This window comes from Macaca mulatta, chromosome 20, assembly GCF_049350105.2.
Source record: "Macaca mulatta isolate MMU2019108-1 chromosome 20, T2T-MMU8v2.0, whole genome shotgun sequence".
Taxonomy (NCBI): Eukaryota; Metazoa; Chordata; class Mammalia; order Primates; family Cercopithecidae; genus Macaca; species Macaca mulatta.
Genome location: NC_133425.1, coordinates 18,939,629 through 18,960,661, shown reverse-complemented (window position 1 = coordinate 18,960,661; position 21,033 = coordinate 18,939,629). Strand labels below are relative to the sequence as shown.

At 44.8% G+C, this 21,033-nt stretch overlaps 1 protein-coding gene and 1 long non-coding RNA gene across 5 annotated transcripts in view; one reads left to right on the top strand and one right to left on the bottom strand.

The window, feature by feature from the left end:
* Nucleotides 1-3,529: 3,529 nt before the first annotated feature.
* Nucleotides 3,530-21,033, top strand: part of SMG1 (SMG1 nonsense mediated mRNA decay associated PI3K related kinase) — a 111,566-nt gene continuing 94,062 nt past the window's right edge. For all 4 annotated transcript variants that reach the window (XM_077986349.1, XM_015125715.3, XM_077986350.1 and 1 more), the window contains exon 1: nucleotides 3,530-3,985. In XM_077986349.1, coding sequence (XP_077842475.1) covers nucleotides 3,897-3,985 — 89 coding nt within the window. In that variant the 5' untranslated portion in view covers nucleotides 3,530-3,896. The remainder of the gene's footprint in view (nucleotides 3,986-21,033) is intronic.
* LOC144338078 (uncharacterized) lies at nucleotides 3,547-19,159 on the bottom strand. Its single transcript, XR_013411849.1, has 3 exons — nucleotides 18,386-19,159; nucleotides 7,233-7,328; nucleotides 3,547-4,507 (listed from the first exon to the last, which is right to left on the bottom strand). It is a non-coding gene; the product is annotated as an uncharacterized LOC144338078 (long non-coding RNA).

Here is a 21,033-nt window from a genome sequence, read left to right as displayed (position 1 = left end):
GAATCTATCCTAAGGAAATCTGCCACAGCCAGAGTGATTTTTTCTGCCCCCTTAAAAATGGTCTCATCCTGTTGCCCAGGCTGGAATGCAGAGGCACCATTATGACTCACCACAGCCTGAAACTCCTGGGCTCAAGCGATTCTCCCACCTCAGCCTCCCAAGTAATTGGGATCACAGGCATGTGCTCCATATCCATATGCCTAGTTGGATAATATTTTGACCAATAAAGAAAAAGAGGGCCGGGCGTCTCTTTTTACAGGCTCACGCCTGTAATTCCAGCACTTTCGGAGGCCCAGGCAGGCGGATCAGGAGGTCAAGAGATCGAGACCATCCTGGCTAACACGGTGAAACCCCGTCTCCACTAAAAATACAAAAAAAAAAAAAAAAAAATTAGCCAGGTGTGGTGGTGGGCGCCTGTAGTACCAGCTACTCGGGAGGCTGAGACAGGAGAATGGCTTGAACTCAGGAGGCAGAGCCAAGATCTTGCCACTGCACTCTAGCCTAGGCCACAGATGGAGAAAAAAAAAAAAAGAAAGGTAGTACCAGAGATTGTGTCCAGTGGCTCAAGCAATTTCTTACTTGTCTAATTTAAAAATTTTAAAATTTTTATGCAAAATTAGCCGGGTGTGGAGGCATGTGCCTGTAATCTCAGCTACTTGGGAGGCTGAGGCAGTAGACATGCTTGAACCTGGGAGGCCTAGGTTGCAGTGAGCTGAGACCGGGCCATTGCACTCCAGCCTGGGCAACAAGAGTGAAACCAAAAAAAAAAAAAAAAAAAAAAAAAATTAACATTTTTTTGTAGAAATGGGGGTCTTGCTATGTTGCTCAGGCTGGCCTACGACTCCCAGGCTCAAGGATCTTCCAGTCTCAGCCTCCCATCACTGGGATTACAGGCATGAATCACTTCACCCAAATGATTTTCTTTTCCTTTTTTCTTTCTTTCTTTCTTTTTTTTTTTTTTGAGACAGAGTCTTACTCTGTCACCCAGGCTGGAGTTCAGTAGCACGATCTCGGCTCACTGCAACCTCTGGCTCCCGGGTTCAAGCAATTCTCGGGCCTCTGCTTCCCTGAGTAGCTGGGACTACAGGCGTGCTGCCAACATGCCTGGCTAATTTTTGTATTTTTTTGGTAGATGGGGGTTTCACCTTGTTTGCCAGGCTGGTCTCCTGACCTCAAGTGATCCACCCATCTCAGCCTCCCAAAATGCTGGGATTACAGGGTCAGCCACGCATGGTGGCCCGTCTTTTCTTGTTCTTCTCCCTCCGTGCGGCCTCCCTCCCTCCCTTCCTTCCCTTTGTAGCCCAGGCTGGAGTGCAGTGTCAGGATCATAGGTCACTGCAGCCTCCACCTGCTGGACTCAAGTCATTCTCCTGCCTCACCCTCGGGAGTTCCTGGGACCACAGGCACGCGCTACCACGATGGCTAATTTTTGTATTTTTTGTAGTCCTCATCATTTAGAACCAGCAGGATCCTCCCTTAGTGAGGGATTGGTGGTCATAAGGAGTCCAAGGTGGAGGGGATATGCGTGTGTGTGGAGGTATCAACTCCTCATAATCTTCAAGTACTTTTGGTAAAAATTTTTAATTGCACAAGTGATATATAAAGACGTTTTCTTTGCAACATAAAATGATAGGTTAAGACTCCTTATGCAGATAAGGTTTAGATACAGGTTTAAGGAGCATCCTGGCCCACCTTTTAAAAAATGTGTATGCATTCACGTTATGCATCAGATGCTTTAGGGAATTTTTTCCCTAGGGCATGGGGCATGTCATGGGGTAGACGGTCAGGTATGTCTCCTCTACCCAGCTCCTTCCTTCCTTCCTTCCTTCCTTCCTTCCTTCCTTCCTCCCAGCTCCTTCCTTCCTCCCAGCTTCTTCCTTCTTTCCTTCCTTCTTTCCTTCCTTCCTTCCTTCCTCCCTCCCAGCTCCTTCCTTCCTCCCAGCTTCTTCCTTCTTTCCTTCCTTCCTTCCTTCCTTCCTTCCTTCCTTCCTTCCTTCCTTCCTTCCTTCCTCTCTCTCTCTCTGTCTCTCTCTCTCTCTCTTTCTTTCTCTCTTTCTTTCTTTCTCGGAGTCTCGCTGTGTCGCCCAGGCTAGAGTGCAGTGGCGTGATCTCGGCTCACTGCAAGCTGCGCCTCCCGGGTTCACGCCTTTCTCCTGCCTCAGCCTCCTGAGTAGCTGGGACTACAGGCGCCCATCACCACGCCCGGCTAATTTTTTTGTATTTTTAGTAGAGATGGTTGTTAGGGAGGATGGTCTCTATCTCCTGACCTCCTGCTCTGCCCGCCTTGGCCTCCCAAAGTGCTGGGATTACAGGCGTGAGCCACTGTGCCCGGCCGCTCTTTCTTTTCTTTCTTTCCTTCTTTCTTTCTTTTTCTTTCTCTCCTTCCTTCCTTCTTTCTTTCTTCCTTCCTTCCCTCCCTTCCTCCTTTCTCTCTCCTTCCTTCCTTCCTTCCTTCCTTCCTTCCTTCCTCCCTCCCTCCCTCCCTCCCTTCCTCCCTTCCTTCCTCCCTCCCTCCCTCCCTTCCTCCCTTCCTTCCTTCCTTCCTCTCTCTCGCTCTCTCTTCTTTTATTTTTTTGAGACAGAATTTCGCTCTTGTTGCCCAGGCTGGACTGCAATGGCCTGATCTCGGCTCACTGCAACCTTGGCCTACTGGGTTCAAGCGATTCCCCTGTTTCAGCCTCCCGAGTAGCTGGGATTACAGGCGCCCACCACCGTGCCCGGCTACTTTTTGTATTTTTAGTAGAGGCCGGTTTTCCCCATGTTGGCCAGGCTGGTGTGGAACTCCTCAACTCAGATGATCCGCCCACCTCGGCCTCCCAAAGTGCTGGGTACAGGCTTAAGCCACCGCGCCGGGCCTCCAGCTTCTTTCACCAGCAGAAGACGGGCAAGCCTTAGGGTGAGAGGGCTTCAAAGCACATTTCACATTGCAGAGGACAGGGCTTGGTGGTCTTGGATACTCCCTTCCCTTCCATCATTTAGTTTTTTTCATTGTGAAGAAATGGTAAAAGGTGCCAGGACTCAATGGGCACATTTCAGGTGGAGGTTGGGAAGGTAGATATCAACCTCCTCTCGATCTTACTATTTTCACTTTCCACCCCGCCCCGTAGACAGTGGGAAGACTGGCGCACGTGAATTCAAGGGCACGCCTGTGTGCGCGCGCACCCCAGGGTACCAGCCCCCCCCCCCACTGCAGGTCCTGGATTGGACGCCTGTTTACACCTGACTGCCCGGCCCTCAGGGGTCCGGTGTTTTCCCGGGAGCGTTTGGGAGAAAAGTGTGTGGCCGCGGTAGTGGAGATCCCCTGTCCCAGGATTCGTCATCGCGGTGCCCAAACTTCGGCGCAGTTGACGAGCCAGGGGACGTGGGGGGCGGGGCGGCCTGCTATCGGCCCCGCCTCTCTCGGCCCCGCCCCGCCGCCGACAGGACCCGCCTCTCTCCCCAGGCCCGGCAGGCGCCGACCCCGCCCCTCGCTCCCAGCATGCCGTGCGACAGCGGCGGCGCGGCGGGCGGAGCCGGGAGGCGGGGAAGCAGTGGCCGTGTGAGCGTGAGGAGCTGCCGCCACCGCCTGCTCCTCGTCGTCCTCGTCCTCCGGGGCCCCGGCGTCGTGGGCCTCGCACGGCCCTGGAAGAGACGTCGTCTCCCCTTCATCTGCCTCTCTCTCACCGCGCCGCTCCTGCCTCCTTGTCCTGCGCTGCGGGCTCAGGCGGAACCCGGAACGGCCGTCCTCTTCCCCCGCCCTCCGCCGCCTCCTCCTCCTCCTCCTCCTACTCCTCCTTCTCCTCCTCGGCTTCCTCCTCAGCCCCGGGCCGGAGCGGGGTGTCGGCGGCGGCCGGTTCGGGCGGCGACTCGCTCTTCTTTGGGCGGCGGCGCTTGGCCATGTCGTGTCGGGGAAGGTAATGAGCCGCAGAGCCCCGGGGTCTCGGCTGAGCAGCGGCGGCGGCGGCGGCACCAAGTATCCGCGGAGCTGGAATGACTGGCAACCCAGGTGGGTGACCGGCCCGGGCCCCCGCCCCGACCTCCCGGGCTCCGCCTCGGGCGGGCCGAGGCCTAGGGCCGCGGGGCTGGGAGGCGCGGCCTAGGCCCTCCACCCCCCGGAGCCGGGCGCGGCTTCCTGGGTCTCCTCCGCCCCGGCTAGGGGAGGAAGGCCGCGGGAGGCGAGGCCTAAGTGCCTCCCCCCCCTGCTTGTTCTGCCCGGGGCTGGCACTGGCCTAGGATCGGGACCAGGAGGTGAGAAAGAGGCGGGGGTGGGGTGGGGGGCATTCCAGTTACCGCCTTCCTCCAACCTCGAGTTGGGAGATCCCGAGAGTCCAGGACCCTCCCTGTTACTCATTCACTTCCTCGGTTCCCCACTCTTTCAGCCGCCACGTGAGAGACCTTCTAACCTGTGTCCCTTACTGTGACCCCCACGTGTTAATATTGAGAAAACCAAAACAAAACTCCAGCAAAGGCATTGCTCTGACTTTAGGGAGGACATTCATTAGTGGAGCGTGAGATGAGATTGTGGTGACTGTTGATGGGATCGACCCACTCTGGTCTTGGGAGATGGAAGTTTTCCTTAAGTGCAAGGCCGGTTACTCTGGTGAATCTAATTCATACCTGAACACTTGAGTGAACTCTTTGGGCACCCACTTAGAAGTCTAGAGAATTTCCTCTTTTATGGAGGATTTGATCTCAGACCGTTTTGGGGCTTAGTTAGATTTGAATATATTAGAAACATTAACTTTTTAAATAGATGCAATTTTCCTGCCTTTTTGATCAATTTGGGGGGGCAGTTGTACCTAATTTAGGACTGATTTATTCTAACCTCTCTTAATAAATGCTTCTATTCAGAGTCTGTTTGGGATTTAACCCAATGCTTAGAACTCCTTAAATGTATATAAATATATTTTAGGGGTAATTGATTTATGGAACTTTCCTACTTTGGAGCACAATTGTATTGTAATTGTCCAGAAACTGGCCAAATAAATGTAGATCGCACAAGTTGTTGGGAAGCCCTTTTGTTTCCTGATAGTTACATGTAATTCCAGCAGTATTTGGAAATAATTTGGTAAGACGTTAGAATGTAACATTTGAAGACTCATTAGAAAAATCATTAAAATTGTCTTTGGCTAATGGGTGGTACACATCTTAGTCTGTTTAATATGCCTTTCCAAATACTGTGTCTGTTGAGAATTGGTTTATATAACTAGATGACTTTAATAATTAGTGCCTGAGTCTAGAATTGAGGTGTTTAGTCGTAAAAAAAAAATTTTGTTTGATAAACATAGCGTTGACTTGTCTTGTACCACTTAAGAGTTTGTGAGTGCTTTAAATAAAATTAGTTGATTAAGTATTTTTTTCTGTGATTGACATGCTTAGTTTTGCCTTTTTATTGAAATGTGTGAAATTTGATTTTGTTTTCTGGCATCTAACAAATTAGGTGGTAAATGAATGACAATGGATTTTAGATTATTTTTCAGTATTGTGATCAGTATAAGTATATAAGAGAATTTAGTAACCTTTTAGAAGAATAAAGTGCCCTTCTCAAATAGTCTCCTAGAGCTTTTGGAAAAGTGTAAATTGTAGTTTGTAGTTCTAAATAAATAGAGAAGAGTTGCAGCCACGTGCTGGGGCCACCTGACTTCATTGCTGACAGGTATGAAGCCAAATGGCTTATGTAGTTATGGAATATGTACATGAGCTATTAATAAATATTATCCATGCTGTTTCTTTCAAGTGCTTTATTTCTTGGCTCTGGGGAGGGGCAATGGGGGAAGGGAGGAGCTTACAAGAAAGCTTACAAGGTTTCTTTGAAGCTGTGCTTTGTAACAAAGTTTCAGAATGTAACGCCTTGGTAGACGATACTGTGAGATGCATTTGGTTACAGGGAGTAACAATTTGTTAGGATATTGGAAAGATTTGATTTTCTTCTGTTGTAGAAGGAACGGGGAACTGTGGACATACCCCATAGCATAACTTGATTTGTTTCTAAGATTGTCATAGCTGATTTGTTAGTCAATAAAAATACCTCGGATATTTGCCAAGTCATAAATTTTCATTAGTTAAATTTGAGGTTATTCTGTCCCCTATTCAGAAAGGTGACAGACTCCAGGTAACTGACAGAACGGATCTTGATCTTGCTTCTTGCTTAAATGAAGGTTTAGAATTTAACCCAATGCTTAGAACTCCTTAAATATATATAAATATATTTTAGGGGTAATCGATTTATGGAACTTCAGATGCAGGCACGTTTATTGTGGTTCATCTGAATAATTTTGATTTAAAATTTTTTTTTTTTTTTTTTTTGCCTCTTATGTACCATTTTGTCCCTGCTGGTTTGGTTCTGTTTTCCTTGATTTAAGTTTTTTTTTTCCCCCTGAGATGGAGTCTTGCTGTGTCTCCCAGGCTGGAGTACAGTGGCGCAGTCTTGACTCACTGCAGCCTCTGCCTCCCGGTTTCAAGGAAAAATTCTCCTCCCTCAGCCTCCTGAGTAGCTGGGATTACAGGTGCCCAGTTAATTTTTGTATTTTTAGTAGAGATGGGGTTTCATCATGTTGGCCAACCTGTTCTTGAACTCCTGACTCAGGTGATCCCCCTGCTTTGGCCTCTCAAAGTGCTGGAATTACAGGTGTAAGTCACTGCACTCAGCTGATTTAGGCTTTTGAAAAAGCAACACTTGTTGATTTCTTTTAGTGTTAGTTTGCCAGTTGGTGTGGAAAATGACTGTTGAGTCAATTTTGACCACACATGATACTTCACACATACTGACAGGAAGTGTTCCAGGTGGCTGAATATGTGAATGTCATATGGCAAGAGAGCATACCCATGTTCCATAGAAGCATACCTCCAACAGTAAGCATTTATATGCCACTGCCTTTTAGTCTTCCTTTTCATTCACTGTGCTCTCAGTCAACTCTTCTGTAAATTTTTTTGAGACAGGGTCTTGCTTATCACCCAGGCTGGAATGCAGTGGCACAAATACTTGGCTCACTGCAGTCTCGACCTCCCAGGCTCAAACCTCCTCCCTCAGCACCCACAAGTAGGTGGGGCTACAGGCGCTTGCCACCAGCCCGGCTCATTTTTGTATTTTTTGTAAAGATGGGGTTTTCACCAGCTTAGGCTGGTCTTGAACTCAAACAATCCACCCGCCCTCAGCCTCCCAAAGTGTTGAGATTACAGGTGTGAGCCACCACACCCGACATTTAAGAATGGTTGAGGCCGGGCGCGGTGCCTCAAGCCTGTAATCCCAGCACTTTGGGAGGCCGAGACGGGCGGATCACGAGGTCAGGATATCGAGACCATCCTGGCTAACACGGTGAAACCCCGTCTCTACTAAAAAATACAAAAAACTAGCCGGGCGAGGTGGCTGGCGCCTGTCTTCCCAGCTACTCGGGAGGCTGAGGCAGGAGAATGGCAGGAACCCGGGAGGCGGAGCTTGCAGTGAGCTGAGATCCGGCCACTGCACTCCAGCCTGGGTGACAGAGCGAGACTCCGTCTCAAAAAAAACAAAAACAAAAACAAAAACAAAAACAAAAGAATGGTTGAGCAGGCCGGGCATGAAGTGAGACTCTTTCAGAAAAAGAGAGAGAAGACCAGGCATGGTGGCTCACACCTGTAATCCCAACACTTTGGGAGGCTGAGTTGGGCGGATCACCTGAGGTCAGGAGTTCAAGACCAGCCTGGCCAACTGACATGGTGAAACCCCGTCTCTACTAAAAAAAAGAAAAAAAATTAGCGGGATGTGGTGGCGCATGCCTGTAATCCCAGTTACTTGGGAGGCTGAGGCAGGAGAATCACTTGAACCCGAGAGGCGGAGGTTGTAGTGAGTGATATCACACCACTGCACTCCAGCCTGGGCAACAGAGCAAGACTCATTCTCAAAAAAAAAAAAAAAAAAAAAAAGGCCGGGCGCGGTGGCTCAAGCCTGTAATCCCAGCACTTTGGGAGGCCGAGACGGGCGGATCACGAGGTCAGGAGATCGAGACCATCCTGGCTAACCCGGTGAAACCCCGTCTCTACTAAAAAATACAAAAAACTAGCCGGGCGAGGTGGCGGGCGCCTGTAGTCCCAGCTACTCCGGAGGCTGAGGCAGGAGAATGGCGTGAACCCGGGAGGCGGAGCTTGCAGTGAGCTGAAATCCGGCCACTGCACTCCAGCCTGGGTGACAGAGCGAGACTCCATCTCAAAAAAAAAAAAAAAAAAAAAGAATGGTTAAATAATTAAACAAATGACTGGTCTTAAGTCAGTTGTATTATTTGAAATCTGTGGGTTCCTCAAGCATAAAGTTGAGAAGGTTTTGGGGACCACTGGACGCCTCTGGTTTTTTCCATATGAAGAAACAGGAGTGGTGGCTTCTTAGAACAAAGGAATGTCTGACCTATGGAAGTTGCCCTCTTTACTCCTCTTCCCTAAAAAAATGACCTATCATTGCCAATAGCTAAAGTCTGTCATTTTTTCCACCTTAGTTTGGAAGATAATCTTCTAGTATCAGGATAGAGATCAGAATGATGTTTTAAAATTAAATGTGTGATTCATAATTGTACATTTTAATATTCTAACGTGACATTGATTAATTTGACATTGGAGTCAAATAGATTGATTAATTCAACAAAGAAGAGAAAGCATTCAAGTCAACAGAAAACAAGTAGATTCCACTTGGGGTGTTAGGACGTTAATTGTGTAACTGGTCTTATATGTTTAGTAGTAGTTCTCTATTGAGTGTCTTACTGTGTTCAAACTTAGGATCTTTCTATACTTTAAGAAAAGGATGAAACTGTATAATAAAAACACCTTCCAATTTTGGTAGATTCTAGATTCTAGACAGATCAAAATATTCAAAAGTACACACATCTTCTCTATTGTGAAAGACCAAAAAATGGAAATGTGTTGTGAAATTAGAAAAGCTGTATACTAGTATGTCTGAGGTTGTGAGAAGCTGGATTTTTGAAACCGTAGTTGTCTATTCAGCCTTTTATCAGTCTGTACTAAGTTTGATGTCCATAGGTACATAATATAGGGAAATACATAGAGGATAAAATTCAGTGAAGTTACATATTTTATAGCTATTATGTGGGTGCAAAAGTAATTGCGGTTTTGGCCAAAACCGCAGTTACTTTCACACCAGTCTAATATTAAATGGAACTAGAGTTAAATAGAATTCAGTGATTGCCAGTTCTATTCAACAGATTTTGAAGTACACTAAGGAAAATTTCAACAAATTACGTATGGCTGTTTTACGTGGGGGAAAGTAAAACACCCATAATAAACTAAAAAATAAAAAGTAAAACTAAAGTAAAGTTTGTTTTTATATTTTTGATTTCTTTTTTCTTTTCTTTCCTCTTTTTTGAGATATGCTCTCGCTCTGTTGCCCAGGCTGGAGTGCAGTGGTGCAGTCACTACTCACTGCAGCCTTGATTTCCTGGACTCGGGATCCTCCCACCTCAGTCTCCTGAGTAGCTGGGACCACAGGTGCATACCACCACACCTGGCTAATTTATTTATTTTTCCTCTCTCTCTTTTTTTTTTTTTTTTGAGACAGTTTTACTGTATCGCCCAGGCTGGAGTACAGTGGTACAATCTCAGCTCACTGCAACCTCCACCTCCTGGTTCAATTGATTCTCCTGTCTCAGCCTCCCGAGTAGCTGGGAATACAGGCGCATGCCACTACGCCTGACTCATTTTTGTGTTTTTAGTAGAGATGGGGTTTCACCATGTTGGCCAGGCTGGTCTTGAACTCCTGACCTCAGGTGATCCACCCACTTCGGCCTCCCAAAGTGCTGGGATTACAGGCGTGAGCCACCACGCCTGGTCTCCTCTCTCTTTTTCTGAAGCAGAGTCTTACTCTATTGCCCAGGTTGGAGTGCAGCGGAACTATCTCAGTTCATTGCAACCTCCACCTCCCAGGCTCAAGAAGTCCTCCTACCTCAGCCTCCCAATAGCTGGGACCATAGATGCATGCCACTACACCCAGCTACTTTATTTATTTATTTATTTTTGTAGAGACGGGGTATTTATTTATTTATTTTTGTAGAGACGGGGTTTTGCCATGTTGCCTGGGCTGGTCTTGAATACCTGGGCTCAGGTGATCCTTCCTACTTGGCCTCCCAAAGTGCTGGAATTACAGGTGTGACCCACCATGCTTGGCACACTAATTTTTTATTTTTATTTTTTTGTAGAGATGGGGCCTCCCCATTTTGCCCATGCTGGTGTCAAACTCCTACTCCATTATGAAATAAGACATTCCTTATGAAACACTTGGTAATTGTATCTTTAAGTTGAACCTTACCCCCACCCCAACTTTTTTTTTTTTTTTGAGATGGAGTTTTGCTCTTGTTGCCCAGGCTGGAGTATGCAGTGGTGCAATCTCGGCTCACTGCAACCTCTGCCTCCCAGGTACAAGTGATTTTCCTGTCTCAGCCTCCCAAGAGCTCGGATTATAGGCATGTGCCACCATACCTATGTGTATTTAGTAGAGGCAGGGTTTCACCATGTTAGTTAGGCTGGTTGTGAACTCCTGACCTCAGGTGATCCACTTACCTCGGCCTCCCAAAGTGCTGGGATTACAGATGTGTGCCACTGTACCTGGCCTTTTTTTTTTTTTTTTAAAGACATAGTTTCACTGTGTCTCCCAGGCTGGAGTGTAGCGGCACAATCTTGGCTCAGTACAACCTCCACTTCCTGGGTTCAAGCGATTCACATGCCTCAGCCTTCTGAGTAGCTGGGACTAGAGGCGCATGTCACCAGGCCCAGCTAATTTTTGTATTATTAGTAGAGACAGGGTTTCACCATGTTGACCAGGCTGGTCTCAAATTCCTGACCTCAGGTTCCCACCTTGGCCTCCCAAAGTGCTGGGATTACACGAGTGAGATACTGTGCCCGGACCCCCCAACCCCTTTTGTTTTGATTCCTTTATAAATTAGTATAATAGAAGGTTTTTTGTCTTTTTTATTGTTTTTTTATAACAGGTAATAAAATACTCTGATTCAGTAAATATTGATGCTTCTAGGGATATATATATATATTTTGAGATGGGGTCTCACTGTGTTGCCCAGGCTGAAATGCACTAGTGCAATCTTGGTTTGCTGCAACCTCAGCCTCTCAGGTTCAAGCGATTCTCCTACCTCAGCCTTCCGAGTAGGTGGGATTACAGGCATGTGCCCCTACCCCTGGCTAATTTTTGTATTTTTAGTAGAGACAGGGTTTCACCATGTTGAGCAGGCTGGTCTCGAACTTCTGACCTCAAGTGATCTGCCTGTCTTGGCTTCCCAAAGTGCTGGGATTACAGGCATAAGCTACTGCACCGGGCCATGGCCAGGATTTTTATGACTTGTAAAACCACTGTCTTCAAGGAGACTGTAAGTTATTATGGGAGATAAGGACTTTGTAAAGGAAAGAGCATGTGGATTTTGTGATATAATTCTCAGTCTTCCTTCCTTCCTCTCTCTCTCTCTCTCTCTCTCTCTTTCTTTCTTTTGGAGAAAGAGGCCAAGGCGGGCAGATCACCTGAGGTCAGAAGTTCAAGACCAGCCTGGCCAACTTGGTGAAACCCCCTCTACTAAAAATACAAAAATTAGCTGGATGCAGTGGTAGGCACCTGTAATCCCAGCTATTCGGGAGGCTGAGGCAGGAGAATCGCTTGAACCCAGGAGGTGGAGGTTGCAGTGAGCCAAGATGATGCCATTGCACTCCACTCTGGGTGACAGAGCGAGAGTATCTCAAAAACAAAACAAAACAAAAAGCCTGAAGAGTCAGAGGAGGGAAAGTTAATATGGTTAAGTACGGAGCAGTGGGGTGATGGAATTGGTCTGTACAATTTTGACTGTGAATTTGGGGGAGAATCTCCCCTCTCCAAAATAGAAGAAAATTACATTAAGGCCAGGTGCAAGTTGTCGGTGTGTAGAGGAATTGGGTACTTATGAGGAGTAATACAAATAAGAGGTGAAGCTGAAGCACTGGGTTGGGGACCCTATTGTAGGCTTTGAATCATAGTTCATGTGTTTTGTGTGTGTGTGTGTGTGTGTGTGTGTGTGTGTGTGTGTGTGTGTGTGTTTGGGAGGCTGAGGTGGGTGGATCTCCTGAGGTCGGGAGTTCGAGACTAGCCTGACCAACATGGAGAAACCCCGTCTCTACTAAAAATACAAAATTAGCTGGGTGTGGTGGCGCATGCCTGTATTCCCAGCTACTCGGGAGGCTTAGGCAGGAGAATTGCTGGAACCTGGGAGGCGGAGGTTGTGGTGAGCTGAGATTGCGCCATTGCACTCCAGCCTGGGTAACAAGAGCAAGACTCTAAAAGAAAAAGAAGAGTGTGTGTGTGTGTGTGTGTGTGTGTGTGTGTGTGTTTGAGAGTGCGTGCATGCGCATGCAAGAGAGATCGCAGTGGGAGGCAGGTAATAGGAACAATATAGAGAAGGGGCTGCTAAGGACCTGAGTATTATGTTTATATTTAACAATTTAAGATAAGGCTGTGTGCGGTGGCTTACACCTGTAATCCCAGCACTTTGGGGAGGCCAAGGCGGGCGTATCACCTGAGGTCGGGAGAGACCAACCTGACCAACATGGGAAAACCCTGTGTCTACTAAAAATACAAAAATTAGCCGGGCATGGTGGCGTATGCCTGTAATCCCAGCTACTTGGGAGGCTGAGGCAGGAGAATCACTTAAACCCGGGAGGCAGAGGTTGTGGTGAGCCAAGATCAGGCCATTGCACTCCAGCCTGGGCAACAAGTGAAACTCCGTCTTAAAAATAAATAAATAAATAAATAAATAAATAAGTTAAAGATAAAAATATTCAGCTCAGTGTGTGAGAATTTCCATAAGCAAAAGCCCTTCATTCCCTTCATTTGTTATCTGGTGTTGATTGAGGATGATCACTAAAGTGATACTTTTTATCTGCTCAATCTTCATGTTAGACACATGTATGGAATGTCATATAAGTGTCTTGTAAAATAGAGTGTGGTCCATGGTGGGAACATTGAATTGTCACAATTCTTGGTAGGGTTTTCTGCCCTTGTTACCTGACACTTGTTCTTTATCCTAATCACCTAAAACAAATCCCTGAGGCTCCTTTCATTGGACCACCCTTAATGGATTCACAGGAGCTGTTTGTTAGCTTTTCACGTTGTCATCATTTTGGTTACCTATCTTTGACTATCTTGAAGTTTTTCAGAGCCCATTTTATTTTTGGAACTATAAAATAAAACATACTTCCCCTTGTGTAGAGGCCTAATAGTAGAGAGTACAGAAATTTTGTGGTTTCATATGTATAGGAAATGCTCCCTTATTCTGTGTTATTTATTTATTTATTTATTTATTTATTTATTTATTGAGACGGAGTCTCTCTTGCCCAGTCTGGAGTGCAGTGGCGCTATATCGGCTCACTGCAAGGTCTGCCTCCCGGGTTCACGCCATTCTCCTGCCTCAGCCTCCCGAGTAGCTGGGACTACAGGCGCCCACCACCACGCCCGGCTATTTTTTTGTATTTTTAGTAGAGACGGGGTTTCACCGTGTTAGCCAGGATGGTCTCGATCTCCTGACCTCGTGATCCACCCACCTCATCCTCCCAAAGTGCTGGGATTACAGGCGTGAGCCACCACGCTCGGCCTGTTTTTTGTTTCTTTAATGTAGAGTATAACTTACTAAGTTCTTGTGGTGTTCGCTCATGCAAAGATACTTGGTTTTATACTGTTATTCTTTTCTATCTTGTATTAGTTAATTGAGTGTACTTTTCCTTTTTAAATTGAATTCTCTTTTGAATTCTATTGTGATGCTTCTTTGAGATAAAATTTATGTATGTATAGTTTTTTTTTTTTTTTTTTTTTTTTTTTTTGAGACGAAGTCTCGCTCTTGTGCCCCAGGCTGGAGTGCAGTGGTGCGATCCTGGCTCACTGCAACCTCTGCCTCCCGGGTTCAAGTGATTCTTCTGCCTCAGCCCCCCCGAGTAGCTGGGATTACAGATGCCTGCCACCATGCCCGGCTAGTTTTTGTACTTTTAGTAGAGATGAGATTTCACCTTGTTGGCCAGGCTGGTCTCGAACTCCTGACCTCAGGTGATGATCGCCTCGGCCTCCCAAAGTGCTGAGAGTACAGGCGTGAGCCACCGTGCCCAGCCTGTATAGGTCTTAAATTCAGGAAATTTTGGCAAATGTATACACCTGTGTAACCATGACCTCAGTCAAGGTACAGATATGCAGTGACTTTTCCACTATCACACCCATTCCTGCTCACGTTTTTTTTCATATACTTAGCAGTATCTGGAATTTTTATGTGTGCCATGTCCAGTAAAATATAACCTGCATATGTGCGTGGATCTGGTAAAATTGTTACTTTTGCTATCCCCTTCTTTCCTACTGAGTGCATCAGTAAATAGTACACTCTATATTTGTGTCTTTCCTCAAGTAAATACATGACAGTGAGATCCTGTAAGTTTGTATTTTTATGTTTAGCCTTAACTCCAGAGTTTACAACACTGTTCTTGTAGGATGCATTTTTGGGGAAAGCGTTCCTCTTATGGCAGCCCTGTCAGGGCTTAAACAAACTGATTGAGCAGGCTCAAAAGGACAGTATTGTAATGGACTGGAGTGGCCAGATCTTTTTACAGAAGAAAGAAGACGGTAATTTGGCCATGCGCAGTGGCTCATGCCTGTAATCTCAGCACTTTGGGAAGCCGAGGTGGGCGGATCATGAGGTCAAGAGATCAAGACCATCCTGGCCAACATGGTGAAACCCCGTCTCTACTAAAAAAAATACAAAAATTAGCTGGGCGTGGTGGCACATGCCTGTAGTCCCAGCTATTCAGGAGGCTGAGGCAGGAGAATTGCTTGAACCTGGGAGGCGGAGGTTGCGTGAGCCTAGATCGTGCCATTGCACTCCAGCCTGGGCAACAAGAGCAAAAAAACCTCTGTCAAAAAAAAAAAAAAAAAAAAAAGAAATATGGTAATTTAAGATTCATGTGTTTTGTCCATCTTGAAAAATACCTTGTGCACGTATTTGAAGTCTTTTTACACATTGACTTATCTTGGGTCTATTGTATCTGTCTACATTATTTAAGCAATGTAATCACTAAAAATTTAAGCACGGGGTTGAGCTTTCTGGCATTCCATTAGAATGCCTGGGGAAACACACTTCTTGCCAGTTGCGTGCCTGCTGATTGGGGAATGAAACGCAAATATTCCAGTATCAACAGATTTGTTTATTTCGTTTTATTTTTTTTGAGACAGAGTCTCACTGTCGCCCAGGCTGGAGTGCGGTGGTGAGATCTTGGCTCCCTGCAAATATTGCCGCCTGAGTTCAAGCGATTCTCCTACCTGAGCCTCCTGAGTAGCTGGGATTACAGGCACCTGCCACTGCGCCTGGCTAATTTTTGTAATTTTTAGTAGGGATGGAGTATCACCATCTTGGCCAGGCTGGTCTTGAACTCCTGACCTTAGGTGAGAAGGAAATCCCACTTTGTAAATCCCAAGGTGCTGGGATTACAGCCGTGAGCCACCGCACCTGGCCTAGAGTCAACAGATTTCTAAACATCCTGAATTACTTCTTTTGTATTAATTTTCAGGCCCTTTCAAAAAACGAATGGGATTCCTGTTGATATTCATTCATATTCATATTTTTATTATGTTGGTATTCATATAGTATGTGTAGGACCTCATATTTATTTAAAATCCTGTTATAGACTTTTTGTGTTTATTATTTAAAGCTTTTTTCAGAGGGACTTACTCCTTTTTTTATTTTTGAGATGGAGTTTTGCTCTTGTTGCCCAGGCTGGAGTGCAGTGGCACTATCTAGGCTCACGCAACCTCTGCCTCCTGGGTTCAAGTGATTCTCCTGCCTCAGCCTCCGAGTAGCTGGGATTACAGGCGTGTGCCACTCGCCTGACTAATTTTTTGTATTTTTAGTAGAGACAGGGTTTCACCGTGTTAGCCAGGATGGTCTTGATCTCCCAACCTCAAGTGATCCCCCCGCCTTGGCCTCCCAAAGTGCTGGGATTACAGGTGTGAGCCACCATGCCCTGCCTCAGAGGGATTTCTGGTACCAGAATTATAGATTGTTTTTGTTATGGAACTTTCTAAGTATGCTCTTCCTTTGTTTATTAAGGGGAGACACTAGATTTTTTTTTTTTATTACCCTTTTTGTCATCATAGAGAATAGTAGTCTACAAGAATATTATTAGAGGCTTAGCAGTGGCCTCACTGCACATACACGTATGTATCTTTGGGAACCTACAGGTTTTTAAGAAGTTGTTAAACTTAACATTTATTAGATCCTTGTTTTTGGGTGGCATCTAATATATTAATAGCCTAGAAAAAAGGCTCCGCTAATGAATATGTCTTAGATTACATAGTGACATATAATAGCTTTTCCTCCACATTTGATGACTTTGCTAACATTTTCTTTTTTTTTTTAGTGAAGCTCTTTGAATTTAAAGTTTTCTCTCTTATTTAAATTTATTAGTTAAAAACTTACTTTTACTCTGTTCCCTTTAGCATTTCAACCTGATGTTAAAAGATGTTTATGTGTGATAGGTGTGTTTGAATTTTTTTTTTTTTTGAGACGGAGTCTTGCTCTGTCACCCAGGCTGGAGTGCAGTGGCCGGATCTCAGCTCACTGCAAGCTCCGCCTCCCGGGTTTACGCCGTTCTCCTGCCTCAGCCTCCCGAGTAGCTGGGACTACAGGCGCCCGCCACCTCGCCTGGCTAGTTTTTTTTGTATTTTTTAGTAGAGACGGGGTTTCACCGTGTTAGCCGGGATCGTCTCTCGATCTCCTGACCTCGTGATCCGCCCGTCTCGGCCTCCCAAAGTGCTGGGATTACAGGCTTGAGCCACCGCGCCCGGCTGAATTTTTAACTTTCATCTTGGAGTATTTAATTCTCTGAAGCAGTGCATGACTCTTGCTCTTCATCCTCTTGAGGGTGTCCCTGGTTTATATTCCTGATGATACAAACCCTGGAATTTCTTGTCTGAAGTGTTAACACTTTACTTCCAGGCCCTAAATTGATTTTAACAGTGGAAGTTCAGATTCAATGCATTAATGACAGATTCTATGTTGGCTTCTTCAGATTTGCCAGAACCTTACAGAAAAACCTACTCATGTGAGGAAATCATTAGACTTTTTGGGTATTCTCTTTGTATAATGAGACTCTTTTCTCATTAGATAAGTAAAAAGATCCAGAGATGATCACCAGTATCACTCAGAATTCGTATATATTTAATTGAAAATAAAACAGATCCTGGGATTCTTTCCTGAAGAAGTTGATTACATTTCTTGCCTGTCCATATGTTCTTTGTCTAAATGTGAAGAAAAATAAAAATATAGCAGGTTTTCCAGCACTGGGACTATGAAACTTGAGATTTAGCATTTTTAGTGAGATTTAAAGGAATCTACCTTAAGTGATAGTTTATATTGTTTTTGAAGGATCTGAGTAAGAATTCTATTAAAAATGATTAATTCTGTCATTATTTGAAATGTTGATGGAATTTTAATGTTCCTTTTTTGAAAATACTAAAATTGTAAATAAATTTACGCTTAATAGCAAATAGGTCGTATGTATGTGGTAATCAATTCATTGACTAAAAATTTCCCAAGTGTCTTTATTTTTAAGAATGTATGTTTTTTTTTTTTTTTTTTTGAGATGGAGTCTCACTCTGTTTGTTGCCCAGGCTGGAGTGCAGTTGGCACCATCCTGACTCACTGCAACCTCCACCTCCCGGGTTCAAGTGATTCTTCGGTTTCAGCCTCCCATGTAGCTGGGATTACAGATGTGCGGCACCACGCCTGGCTAATTTTTGTATTTTTAGTAGAGACGAGTTTCACCATGTTGGGGCTGGTCTCAAACTCCTGACCTCAGGTGATATGTCTGCCTCAGCCTCCCAAAGTGTTGGGATTACAGATGTGAGCCACTGCGCCCAGCTAGAGTGTGTGTATTTTCTAAAAAAGTTGATCCTTCACAGATATTTATCTTAGGAGAGGCGGGTGTCATGAAAAAAGCTATGGACTAAGAATGGGAAGACGAAGATCTTTTGTATTGGCACTACCAGCCATGTCCCTCTGAGGGGGTAATTTTTGCCTTTTAAGATGTTGGGAGGATTAAAGTTCAGGAAATTATTTTTAAAATTGTTTCAGTGAATACTTAGAAAAATATTAGTGGAGTTAGAATTAATTGCTCTCCGGTGGAGTGGCTCTCTTTCTACATTTTCTTTCTTTTTTTTTTTTTTGAGATGGAATCTCGCTCTGTTGCCCAGGCCAGAGTGCAATGGCGTGATCTCGGCTCACTGCAACCTCTGCCACCCGGGTTCAAGCGATTCTCCTGCCTCAGCCTCCTGAGTAGCTTGGATTACAGGCATGTGCCACCACACCTGGGTAATTTTTTTTTTTTTTTTGTATTTTTAGTAGAGATGGGGTCTCACCATGTTGGCCAGGCTGGTCTTGAACTCTTGACTTTGTGTTCCACCCACCTCTGCCTCCCAAAGTGCTGGGATTATAGGCATGAGCCACTGCGCCTGCCCTCTTTCTGCATTTTCTAGTGTATTCTCATTAGGCTGTAAACCTGTTTCAAGTTGGATAATAAGAGCATAGCTCTGCATCATCATTTTTTCTCCTTATCTTATACTCACACCTTAAGAATTTGTTACTAGTTGAAATGATAAGCCAGCAAACATAATCTCATCTTTGTGACTACTTGCATAGGTTGGAGGGCAAGAACAATGTAAATGGAATGTGTAGAAAAAGGGTAGGTTGAAAGGTAGCTTATAGCTTGCTTACCTTTTACTACACAGTTGGAATTTAAGAGCTGATTCTTATAAGAACACGAGTTGAACGATGAATTGCTTTTTTCCCTCTGGTGTAGTGTGTATGGGTGTGTGTATATATATTTTTCTTTTCTCTTTTCTTTTCTTTCAATGGGAGAAGGGAGGATGCCAGAACCATGGAAAGGTTGTATTCTGCCAGTGTGATAGTTTTAAGTACTTGAGGGGTGGAGAAGAACCACATGCATCTTCTAAACAAAGATGGGAAATGTCATATCATTGCAAGAATGTACATACAGTATTAAGCAATTACAAGATTTTGGGCTGGGCATGGTGGTGCTTTGGGAGACCAAGGCAGGAAGATGGGCGGATCACTGGAGCCCAGGAGTTGGAGATCAGCCTGGGTAACATAGCGAGACCTGGTTTCTACAAAAAATACAAAAATTGGCTGGGCATGGTGACTTATACCTGTAATCCCAGCACTTTGGGAGGCCGAGGCGGGCAGATCACCAAGATCAGGAGTTTGAGACCAGCCTGACCAACCTGGTGAAACCCTGTCTCTACTAAAAATATAAAAATTACCTGGGCATGGTGATGCACATGTAATCCTAGCTATTTGGGAGGCTGAGGCAGGAGAGTTGCTTGAACCCAGGAGGCAGAGGTTGCAGTGAACCGAGATCATGCCACTGCGCTCCAGCCTGGACGACAGAGCAATACTCCGTCTCAAAAAGAAAAAAAAGCCGAACATTGTGGCGTGAGTTTGTAGTCCCACCTACTTGGGAGGCTGAGGTGGGAGCATTGCTTTAGCCCAGGAGGTCGAGGCTACTGTGAGCTGTGATTGTGCCACTCTCTCAAAAAAAAAAAAAAAAAAAAAGATTCTAGTACTATTTGAAATCGTACTGTAAATCTATAATAAATGATTGCTGTCTCAAGGAACTTAATATCTAGAAACATTGTTTCTTTTTTCCTTGTAAAAGGGAATTATACAAGTTACTTCTTTTAAATCACTTATGTCAATCTGATTAAAGTGTGTTTCGTATAAAATGTAACAAAAGAAAAAGATAGGGTTTGTGTAGACTGTGGGTTTAAAGTGGCTTGAGTGATGATTTTGAAGTTTCCTAGCTGTCTTATACTTAAGGCTAAATATAAAGACCTCAATAAATTTCTGGCTACTGCTGAGCACGGTGGGAGCATTGTTTCCTGCTCTTACTAGTATGTTTCAGCAACTAGCAAAAGCTGTCTTCATTTAATACATTTTCCTACAGTTAAAATAGTGTGATTATTTTGAAAGGCATCTTCCTTTTTCAACTGTTTGATTTGTGAGACCGTATCTTCTGGAATTACTTGAGACTCTAATTAAATTGACCTTTAAAATTTTTTATTTCGTTTTCTTTTAGAGTTGGAGGTCTTGCTATGTTTTCTGGACTGGCCTAGAATGATGGTGATTATTTTTTTCTTTAGAGACATAGTCTCACTGTGTTGCCCAGGCTGGTCTCAAACTCCTGGGCTCAAGTGATCCTCCCGTCTCAGCCTCCTGAGTAGCTGGGATTACAGTTGTGAGCTACTGCAGCCAGCTTGGCCTAGGATTATTTTTATTTTTTTAGTTTTAATTTTATTTTGTTATTTTTTGGTTTTTTTGAGATGGAGTTTCGTTCTTGTTGCCCAGGCTGGAGTGCAATGGCAGCATTTCGGGTCACCACAACCTCTGCATCCTGGGTTCGAGTGATTCTCCTGCCTCAGCTTCCCGAGTAACTGGGATTACAGGCATGCACCACCACGCCTGGCTAATTTTGTATTTTTAGTGGAGACAGAAAGGTTTCTCCATGTTGGTCAGACTGATCTCAAACTCTCAACCTCAAGTGATCCACCCACCTCGGCCTCCCAAAGTGCTGGGATTACAGGTGTGAGCCACTGCACCCAGCCAGGATTATTTTTAAAGACAAGATTTAACATATGCTATTATTAGAAAATCTTATAAACATGTTATTCCCTGGGAATGTACTTCAACCTGTTGACTAAAGGAACTTTTATCAGAATAACTACAGTTATCATCTGACTGTTTTCAGGAGTTGAAAAAAATGGTTGCATACATTTCTTATATTGGTAAACATCACTTCACCTTTACCTTGATTATAAAGTCCCAATCTGCTTTTGAGACTCTTTAGATTTCTGCAGTATGTAACTTTTTTTTTTTTTTTTTTGAGACGGAGTTTTGCTCTGTCACCCAGGCTGGAGTGCAGTGGCGCAATGTAACTCTTAATGATTCTTAATCGGAATGGGTTATTTATTTATTTATTTATTTTTTGAGACCGAGTCTC